General features: G+C 43.9%; 2 protein-coding genes across 4 annotated transcripts; one reads left to right on the top strand and one right to left on the bottom strand.

The window, feature by feature from the left end:
• Positions 1–770: 770 nt before the first annotated feature.
• On the bottom strand, positions 771–5,289 carry gemin4 (gem (nuclear organelle) associated protein 4). The gene is made up of 6 exons (XM_029172449.3): positions 5,055–5,289; positions 2,797–4,821; positions 2,439–2,595; positions 2,043–2,313; positions 1,161–1,871; positions 771–1,091 (listed from the first exon to the last, which is right to left on the bottom strand). Exons 1-6 carry the CDS (start codon positions 5,065–5,067, stop codon positions 843–845), a joined length of 3,426 nt encoding a protein of 1,141 aa, XP_029028282.1. The 5' UTR covers positions 5,068–5,289; the 3' UTR covers positions 771–842.
• A 358-nt stretch (positions 5,290–5,647) lies between these two features.
• Positions 5,648–9,448, top strand: dhrs13b.2 (dehydrogenase/reductase (SDR family) member 13b.2). 3 transcript variants are annotated; one of them, XM_029172467.3, is made up of 7 exons: positions 5,648–5,793; positions 6,396–6,572; positions 6,650–6,931; positions 7,000–7,329; positions 7,465–7,812; positions 8,324–8,416; positions 8,527–9,448. In XM_029172467.3, exons 1-6 carry the CDS (start codon positions 5,748–5,750, stop codon positions 8,410–8,412), a joined length of 1,272 nt encoding a protein of 423 aa, XP_029028300.1. In that variant the 5' UTR covers positions 5,648–5,747; the 3' UTR covers positions 8,413–8,416; positions 8,527–9,448. The 3 variants fall into 3 exon arrangements, with proteins under 3 accessions (XP_029028300.1, XP_029028298.1, XP_055369807.1); XM_029172465.3 differs by having other exon boundaries at positions 8,524–9,448; XM_055513832.1 differs by having other exon boundaries at positions 8,511–9,448.
• The last annotated feature ends 718 nt before the right edge of the window (positions 9,449–10,166 follow it).

Below are 10,166 nucleotides of genomic sequence, written 5' to 3'. Positions count from 1 at the left end.
ACACACTTTTCGCTTATTATGGAGAAAACTGCAGGGCGGCAGCATAGATTTGCGTTCGGGGAGGATCATCCATCATATGATCAGACAGATGCACGGGTGGCACAAAATCTGCAAAACGGGAAAATGCGCTTAGTCTTTAAATTCAGAACTGCAGTATGCAGTTTTTCATTTTTGAGTGTGTTTTATCCTTGTGTCAATTAGGTCTGCGGTGAGAGGCTTGCCAAGAATCGGTACATTACTATACTTACTATATATTTATATATAAACATTTATACCAATTACAGGTAAATTGCTTAAAAATGTATTTAATATTGCTAAACAATAAGCTCCTGCTCATACAGTCATCTGAGTTTTTCCTCAGTAGTTCTCAAGAAGTCGTGAACTTTGAAACCGAAGCGCACACGATCCACTGTTACTGATTCATTCAGGTCACGTTCAAAAAACAGAAAAACTGAAGCTCAAGGATTGTTCAATATATTTTGTAGTTAAAAAGTTTAAATGTACTCAAGGGTGTATGGAATTGATTTAATAAAGGTTCTTCAGGAGCAGGCCTGTCCTCCTGCTGTTACTGGGTGAGACACTCAGTGGGAGGAGCTCAGTTCTCCTTCAAACAGGCCTGATTACTCTTTTTGGGGTGTATTAAACCAAATGATGTGTTCTCACTAAAGGTTTTCACCTTTTTAGTAAAATTACTTACTGACATATTTCAGATGAGCATGCTACAGTGTCTTCACTGTAGTACGAGATAAAAAAAAACTAATGTAGGCCAATGCAGTAAAATGGTTTTATTTGTGATGGACCTTTCTGTTTCTTACTTATCACCAAACCTCAACTGTAGCTTTTTACTGCATGGGAATTATTTGTTTGTGTGATGCAGCTGATGATATGAGCTGAGCGATCTTCTGCTGCAGTGCCGCCTTCATCTCCTGGTTCTCCAAGTTGTCTGTGATGGTGGAGAAGAAATGCCGGGTGTTGTCGCTCTCCAGTGGACTGCTGCTCTCTGGAAATGTGGACAAGATGGCTTTGTAGTGGTTGAGGATCTCCAGACTAGACAGGAACAGCTGTTCACACTGGCCTCCTGGCATCATCACCTGGGAAAAGAGGCTTTATCTCAGATTTACGATCGTACGGATAAGGAAGGATACCTGACAAGTTGTTACCTGGATGTGCTGAACGTGGCAGTACAGCTGACTGAGAACAAAAAGGACCTCCTGGCTGGGAACTGCTCCCACTTCCTCTTTGGAGTCTTTTGATTTTAAAGGAGTACTTCCTGTTTCTTCAAGAGACGTCTTGGAAGCTTTGACTGAAGTGCAAGGAGAATCTGAATCTGTTTTTGCTGTTGGTTTAGGGGGGGTTGAAGCACAGACACTTGAAGCAGGAGATGAAAGAAGAGGCAGTTTGGCTCTTACTGAGCTCATCACATCCCTCACAGCGTGGGCATATAACCTGCCTACATGTGCCCAGCTGTTTGCTGACAGCCAGTGTGAGCAGCTGGACCCACAGAGCAGCTGGAACACTCTGAGCAGCAGGACTGAGAGGCGGAGCTCGCAGGAAAACCTCCTCAGATCCAGGAGAGGCAGATAGTCCACATACTCAAGTGAAAAAGGAACATGGAGCCGACCAGAAGTGATCAGATCCCTCAGGGCTACCAACAGCCTGGACCACTGAGAGATGGAGCACCAGGGCAGGATCTGAGTCAGAGCCACCAGCAGACCCTTGCTGAACATGTTGACGTGGTCAGTCCGTTGCTGGTCCAGAGACAGGCAGGACAACATGGTGGACTGCAGGGAGTCTGATATGGAGCAGCACTCCATCCAGGCCAGAAGCCCTGTGCCCTGTCCGTACTGAGGCAGGTCTAAACAAGACCACTCCTGCAGAAAGAGATGAAGACTTCTCAGTCATATTCTCCAGAATTAAAGATCAGTGTAATAAAGTTGCAACTGAAGCATGTTAGCAGAAGTTAGACTGTCACTAGAAATGATCTGTCTTTGAAAAAGGCAACGTGCAGTTCTGTTTTCAACCAAAGGCCACAAAGTTCTTACCTGCTCAGGTAGATCACACACAGTGAGCAGAGACGAGGGAACTTCGTTTTTAAAGTGCTCCCCCCACAAAGGCTTCAGGTGGAACCTTACTGTCCAGTCCAGATCCTCCATCTTGTTGTAGAGCCAGAACAGGGCTCTGGACCAGCTGCTGGAGCCTGCCGCCACCTCTGCAGCCACCAACTGCCCCATTGTTGCCAGCACAGACACCAGCAACTCCTTGGTGTCTGTGGACCAGTGGTGGACAGTGCTCTCTGCTGGCTGTTCCCAACTCCTACAACACATTATTAATTTAAAACTAAGGGGACAATATTAGGGAGAGTAACACAAAGGGTCCAGGAATAAAAATAACAAATGTACAATATAACTTGTATACACATTGAAACTCGCCCTACACACCTAAGAGCCTGGTCCTGTAGCTGGGCAAGGATGTAAAGCAATGGAAATGGTGAGCAGTCCAGCACCCAGTGATGAGAAGAAGCTGCTTCCTGAATGTCCACACACAAAACAGTGTGAAGAAGCTGAATGCTCAGTTCTGTGTCAAAGGGGCTGTGCCCTGGAGGCAAAGAAGCAAAAAGGTTATTTTCACCAACTGAATCATCTTTTTTTTTAAACCAGCATCTAATTCAGCAACATACAACACTCAATGTGTGGGCGTGCAGAATTGAAACAAAAGTAAAAACAATTTGCTATAGTCAATCACAAAACTTGAACCTAGAAATAAAAATTCTTTCCACTGAATACAAAAGAAACTCACCCACAAGAGAAATGTTAGGCAGGACGAAGACGTTCACAACCTCCTGGGGTGGCACAAAACTTTGCCTCCATTCTTCTCCCTCCACTGTAATTACAGGCATCATCAGCAGACTCAGAAACTTCAGAAACTGCTCCTTTTCACCATCTGACAGTGATTTGGTTTTGATAGTCTCTTGTAAACACCAGCAGAGTAAACTTCCACCATTCAGATCATCCTTCACCTCATTAGTCTCTTCTTTTCTTGTTTCATTACTTGAAGCTTTAGCCTTTTTGACACTCTGTCCGCTGAGCCCAGGCAGCTGCTGCAGGATCTTAGCCATTAGAGAAAAAGCCCCCTTGTTGAAAATGGCTGAATGACAACATGACCTCAAAGCTGCCTCAGGGTTCTGAAAAGCTACTCTTGCTACCAAAGAGGCTGCTGTAATCAGATTACCATGTGATGTTGCACCTCCTTGTATGATGCAGTTAAAGGCCATATTGAGCTCCTGTTCAAACCCGTCAGACACAGCTGAGGGGACAGGGCATCCAAAGAATCCTCTAGAGGATAGTCTTAGCATAGCAGTCAAAGATTTGTTCTTGTCCTCCAATGAAAGTGCAGAAAAAATATCTGCAATCACTTTCATCAGCTTCCGGCAGTGAATCACATCTGAGCTCTCGGTGTGGAGTTTATTCATGAGTGTGGAGGTCAGGTTGATGAGCGTGTCATGCTGTAGGAAGGCTGCTTGGTTTTTCTGCACACAGTCCAGCCAGCGCTCGTCACAAGTGGCCCATGACGTCTCTCGGGCAAATAACACTGCAAAGTTCTGGTAATCCTCCAAACGCTGGCTGATGATGATTGTGGCGACTTCTACGTATACTTCAGGGTTGATCTCTATGGCTGGAAAAGCCAGTAAATCCAGCAATGCTTTGAGCAGATCCTTCTCAGATTCCTGGGCAGAAACCTTTGCTTCATCGAAGGCTGTGAGGACTCTCTGGACACTTTGTTGTAATCTTAATGCAGAGTAACTAGGAATACTGCTGTCACATCCTTTCATCAGTCCAGAGCTAATCCAAAACTGAGCCAGCTCTGTTATAACCCTAAAGGCTTCATCAAGCTTCATCTGGCAGGGTTGGAACTGAGAGGGTGTGTGAGAAGCATGTAAATCTCTCAGAGCCTGTCGAATACGTTCAGGGCTTAACTTCTCATTTTTTTCTTTAGTGCTGATGACTTTTAACAGAATGAGCATCTTCTCTTCAGGTGAAAGTTGAACTTCTTGGTCTATTAGGTAGGAGGTGTAAATTGAATCTAGAGAAATGGAGAGGGCTTGAAGGCAGAGATTTGTTGACAATATCTGATCTTTCATGTCTTTGAGTGCATAAAGGAGAATGTGCAGAACATCAGGGCTTGGTGATGATGCTTGCTGATCTAATGTGTCCAGTTTTAACCTCTTGGCAGCCTGAGGTGACAGACCAGAGGACTTAGAGGACAGACGACTAAACTGGTTAGCAAACATTGTCTCTATGCTGTTGTCGCCTCCTGCTTCCTGTTCATCACTGCCCTTCCACAGTTCCCACCACACCTCCAGGAAAACCTGGATATCATCTTCTCCTGTGGGACTGCTCTTCACATGTTGGATCACTCTTTCAAGCTCAGCGCTGATCTCAAACTGTGGAAGGCGCAGAAGGAACTGCGCAAAAATATCTGCTGCTGCTGTTGACTTCACCACTTCTAACAGGACAGTATGGCTGACGTCAGGGAAGCCGTTCTGTAGAGCGAAAAATGGGTTCTCCCTCCATTCCTCCTCCACATCTCTTCCTGTTTCCCTGCACAGCAGCTTCAGCCACACAACACAAACTATCTTCTTTTTCCAGCAGGTGGACCTTGTGGTAGGACAATCATCAGATTCATATTGTCTACAGACTTCTCTGACTGCCTCCAGGACAGGACGCTCCACTCGGATCCAGTCACCTTTCTGAAGTGAGACCAGGGATGCAGGGAGACACAGCTTGTTAGCCAGGAGAAAAGCTCCCTGTAGAACTGCTGCATCTGAAAGTAAAGAACCACAAAGTCTGCATAGTGAGTATATTACCTGCACTTTAATGCACAGTATGTACGTTATGTATGCACTCTAACCATGTTTACACTTCTATTCCCATAATAAATCTCTTTTTGGAGAATTTAACATTTAGTCTAATTTCTGGCATGAACAAAATATTAAACCATGACCTTCATATATAAAAATGTTGCAAAACTCGTTATTTAAAAACTGGTGAGATTACCTTTGTCCATCATTAAGACCGTCAGTTATCTGCTGAACGTAGCAATAAGGAACTAACTTTAGTTTTAGTTCCGTTTATAATTACTACTGCTCAACACCGTTGACGTTAGAAGAGTTAATATATCCAATTGAATCACAATTGATTTAAATTTGCAGTATATACATAGAAGTTTTGCACAAGTTCATTGCAGCACGTCAACAATTCGTATCAAGCGCTTCCGCTATTCCGCATCAACGTGTTTAATGTCAAGAGGGAGCCGCTCCTGTTCTTCGGTCTGGTTTTACAGCGCCACAACAGGACCGGGGCGGTACTGCAGCCTCAGACCGACTTTAAAGTAAACCGTCCTTACAACTATGCTGAATTGTGGATGTCGATTCTTTTCGACGCTACAAATAAAGAGTGTCTAACATAAAGATTACTGATTTTGCCTGTCACATATTCCTATGTGTTTATACGTTTTACATGGAATTATAATTGAGATATGACGCATTTGTATACTGTACCATGTTTGTTTCTTAAATGTATTCACCTAAATAAATTATATTTTACATTGTGTGCATTTAAAAGAAACTGTGCTACGTTTCTTTTAACAGGCGTAACAGGAGGAGCTCCGCGCAAATACATTGAAACGAAAGTGAAAGCGTCCACGACGAGCCAGTGCGACAACAAGGGGGTTTCTACCAATGAAAGAACATGGGGTTGTTCCTAAAGATCCTTATTTACCTTAATCTGTTCGCAGGTAAGTTAGTAGCAGCTACTTTGTTATAGAGCCCAGTGGTTTGTTACTGATCTAGGTAGAAACACATTAATTAAAGGACCAGTTTCTTCAGTGCAGCACTGTGCTTTCTGTTCTGTACTATTAAGCTGCATTCAGTTGGTGACGTGACCAAATCTTATTTACGCAAAACGGAGATAACTACAGATCAAAAGCAGCTGTTCGATTCAAGCCCAGCATTTATAATATTAAAGTACTAGTAAAAATACCAAAAGTAAAATTAGCCTATTCATTAATAGTAATACATGATTGTCATAACTGACACGAGGGTCATGTTTTGCCCATTAAAACTTGATGCTGCACTGAAATGTTATGTTGCATTGATAAAACCGTCGGTGGCACCAATGTCCTCATTATTTGGGAACTTTTCACCCACAGTGGCCACATGAGGTCAGCATCCTCCTGCACCAAGAGTCTGATCAAGGAGAAAGTCTTATATGGATTTACAGTTCTCAACGACACATAACACATAATTCGACTTTATATAATAGAGTGTCCAGTGAGTCAATGTTCAGACAGTACAGTAGTATTATACTAACTGTTCTGATTGATGCTGTGTCTCTCAGGTGCTCTGTGTGTCCATCAGATGTCCTGGCTGTCCTGTCCATTCGTGGATGAACATGTGTTTGTGAATAAAGAGGGCCACACAGAGACTCAGCTCATCCACAGAGAGGCCATGCTGCAGTTCGGAAAAAAAGGAGACGCTCCTGTCAACCCAAACGCCATCACGTTCCTGCTCACCGGTACGACCCGTGTGCTGTCGCCACACCGGCACCAGCTCTCTGCTGTATGTGAGTAATCTGCTGCACTCGGGTTCTAGGAGCCAAGATGGACCTGCGGCGCCACGTGGAGGGCGCGGAGGCAGACGACCTGGAGTGTGAGCTGCATCGCTTCAGCACGGAAGGCATCCACGTGCCGTGGCCCGGCCAGGAGCAGGGGGCCCCGGAGTACAACCGCTGGTTCACCTGCACCCTCAAACACAGCAAGGGCCTGTTCATGGTCACAGGCTTCCTCAGACTTCCGTCCACCCAGGCCCCCTCAGGACAGAACGACTACCGCAACTGGGCTCCTATCGAGGACAGAGAGATACTCACAACAACAGGTAGAATTAGTGCACATTGTGTTATGTACAGTAGACTATGTCTGTTTAATCCACATCTGGTCCTGTAGTTGCCATGACCATTAAAACAACGACTCCAACGGTGAAAGCACGACTGGGCTCCCAACAAAAGCTCCACTGCCAGTTCGCCGTCGACCACAAGAGTCCCAACATCACTGTGGACTGGCACTGGCAGCACCGCGGCGAGAGGAACGGCCTGTTCGGCTACAACAGCCGCGCAGGGAAGCAGCACGGCAGCGGGGTCGGGCTTCGGGGCCTCGCAGGCGGAGACGCTTCCTACACCCTCCCTCACTCCAAGATGACCAGCGAAGGGACGTACGTGTGCTCAGTGGCAGTGAACCCCCTGTTTGCACATGTGGATATAAATCTGCACATTGAAGGTGAGGCGGACTCACTGGCATGTCCTGGATGGGGGGAGGCTGGTATGAACTGATATAATAAAATGTGATTTAATGTTTTAATGATTATTGATTGATTAATAATGATTATTATTTTTGCCCCTCCTGTGGCCTCAGAGCCTCCTCGTGTCTCCATAAACGTTGGACCAGTGGTCTCTCTGGTGGAGGACGAGGACCAGAAGGTCATCTGTGATGCGGAGGGCTACTACCCGCTGGATGTGGAGATGGTTTGGTACGAGCAGGATCGGGCGGCGATAGGCCAGAGGGTCGGCGCTCCTCTTCCCAAGGCGCGGCAGAACGTCCTGCTGTCGAGCCACAAACACAACAACGACAAGACCTTCTCGCTCTCAGCGTTCTTCTACCTCAAGGCTTCGCTGCAGGACTCAGGGAAACAGTTCACGTGCAGCGTCTCCCACCACTCGCTGAGAGTTCCCATCAAGAAGAGCTTCATCCTGAACGTGCAAGGTGAGCACTGATTGGGAAAACGGTGTAAAAGCACTGCATTGCAAGTCAACTAGAAGTAAAGTACAGATAAAAATATGCTTCATATATTAAAGTAAAAAATGAAATGAAACGAAATATATATTTTAGCAGATGTGCAAGGTTTGCATAAAAAGACAACACTGAAGGAGGGTAATGTAATTAATTTACTTAAAACTAGTTAGTATAGACAATGTCACACATATATAGTATTACTTTTATAAATTAAATGTAGCAAAATAAATTCAAACATAAACTTTTGCAGGACAAATAAAATCTTATACAAGCTCTCATAAATCTCAAGCTAGAAAGTATTAAAAAGATTAATGCAAATGTAATAATGAATGTTTTTTAAATTAACAAAATTGTTTGATGAGTATTAAAGTTTAAAATAAGAATGTCCATTCATCGGCCTCTGGGGCAATAGCTGCAGTGCATTTTCTGGCCACATGGTGGCAGCAACGGAGCATTTCTGACACGTCCTGTTTTCTCGCAGAGGCCAAGAGCTGGACATTCATCCTCACTGTTGGCTTCGTTGTGGTAACGGTGCTGGTCATCGCCTTTGAGATTCTGCGCCGCCTGTAACGAGGTGAGTTTTAAATATAAGGTCAAACGAGGAGGATGTGATGAACCTGTTAACAGTGATAAGAAAAAATATATTTGTGACTGTGTTAATTATTTAGATTTTCCTTTTAGCAGTAAAAACTGGTTGTGTCGGTGGGTCCCTGAGCAGACGCTGACACACTGAGGCAGCAGAACATTGTGACTGTGACCATCACTACCCCTCATGGATGTCACAACGTTTAATTTGTGTTTGCGTGAGTTTCTGTGAAACTGCTGCTTTGACTTAGTTCACACTAAAAGAGTTGAACAGATCTCTTTTCTACTGAAAAGCCCCAAAGGAGACAGATGGGTGGGGATTGTACATGTTAAAGAGATTTAGATGAATTCAGGCTTTCCACACATCAGCACTGTGTGTTTTTAGGGGAAAATTGGGCTGTAATGCGTTTTAAGAATCACCAATGATGTGACTTTTTTCTGATTTATTCTCTAGATGTAAAAGTTCCAGGTGTAAATTATTATAAACTATAACCCTTAATAATTTTACTTTATATGTTTAGTTTTACTGATTTGTTTACTGCTTTGAAATAAAAAAAACGTTCTTGGAGTATCTTATTGTCATGCATCATCTTGGGTCAGAGATCAAAGGTAAAAATTCTGTCTTTACTCCTACTGCACTGACTACTAGGATACTAGGATTTTATACAGTATGAATTTGGTGAATCTGAGAAAATACACACTACTAAATACTGAATATACACACAAGTTAAACTATAGCCAAGCAATAATGTGATACAGTCTGTGTGATGCCACACATGCTGTAGACTAACAAACACAGAGGAAAGTAATGGTGGATGCACAATGAACAACCTGCAAGTAGGTGGTACAGTAAAAGCTACTGGTCTGACTGGGGGATGTGGAAACCAGTGAGTGGCGCTATACAAGTCTGCTGTTACACATTGCAACACCTGTATGACACATGATTAGTAAGAAATGCGCTGTCCCCAGAACAGTATCTGTTTTGGTTGAAGCCAGGTCAGAATAAAAGCTCTAAACCTGCCTTGTCCTGTGTAAATCATTCAACCTCATCCTGGATCAGCTCTTTTAGAGACCCGCTGTGAAAACCTCAGCTTGGTAAACGCTCATGTTGGGGTGAAAGTGGCAGCAGCCGGCAAACGACAGGATCTGTCCGCTACAGATGAGTACTGTATGTCAGACTCGCAGACGAATGTGACAGTTGAGACTCAGTTCTGTGTAATTACAGTGACTTTATCCAGACGCAGATCTTGAGACGATAGGCTGGTTTTGTGAGACGGGGACAAGCCAGGACGGGTGCTGAGACTCAACGGATTTCACTGTAGATGTGCTCAACCTCGAAGTCTGAACCCCTGGATGGTGTAACTGCCTCCAGAACAATTAGCTCAGCGTGTTACAAGAGGCTGGAAATGATCTACCTACTGTTTCACAGGAGGTCTTTTGTCTTTTTGTTATTTTATAAGCTTGTGTAACACACACACATACACACACACACACACACATATATATATATATTTATATTATATGTCTTTAACTTTCACCTGACACTCACTGGTTTACTTATTTATTCATTTCATTATGCAAATTAAAACATAAACATCAATGTAGTTGCAGGAAATATTAACACTATAAACAAAAAAATACTTTCTTATGCAACTAAACTGCAAAAAAATAAAGCAGTTTGTGCTTTTCCACTTGTAAGAATCTCCACTAATGAGTGAGAAGCTGTGGTAGGAGCTGGA

This window comes from Betta splendens, chromosome 13 (genome assembly GCF_900634795.4).
Source record: "Betta splendens chromosome 13, fBetSpl5.4, whole genome shotgun sequence".
Classification (NCBI taxonomy): domain Eukaryota; kingdom Metazoa; phylum Chordata; class Actinopteri; order Anabantiformes; family Osphronemidae; genus Betta; species Betta splendens.
The sequence above is the reverse complement of the archived record's forward strand: the minus strand, read 5'-3'. Positions and strand labels throughout refer to the sequence as shown.

Bases quoted from the DNA above. Each gene is read 5' to 3' on its own strand.
- gemin4 (XM_029172449.3), bottom strand. The intron at 2,314-2,438 runs GTGTGTAGGGCG...AATGTGTTGTAG, and splicing joins CTACAGGACCAGGCTCTTAG to GAGTTGGGAACAGCCAGCAG. The intron at 1,872-2,042 runs GTAAGAACTTTG...CTCTTTCTGCAG, and splicing joins TGTGTGATCTACCTGAGCAG to GAGTGGTCTTGTTTAGACCT.
- dhrs13b.2 (XM_029172467.3), top strand. From the start codon at position 5,748: ATGGGGTTGTTCCTAAAGATCCTTATTTACCTTAATCTGTTCGCAG. The intron at 6,573-6,649 runs GTACGACCCGTG...CTCGGGTTCTAG, and splicing joins CATCACGTTCCTGCTCACCG to GAGCCAAGATGGACCTGCGG. The intron at 7,813-8,323 runs GTGAGCACTGAT...GTTTTCTCGCAG, and splicing joins CTTCATCCTGAACGTGCAAG to AGGCCAAGAGCTGGACATTC.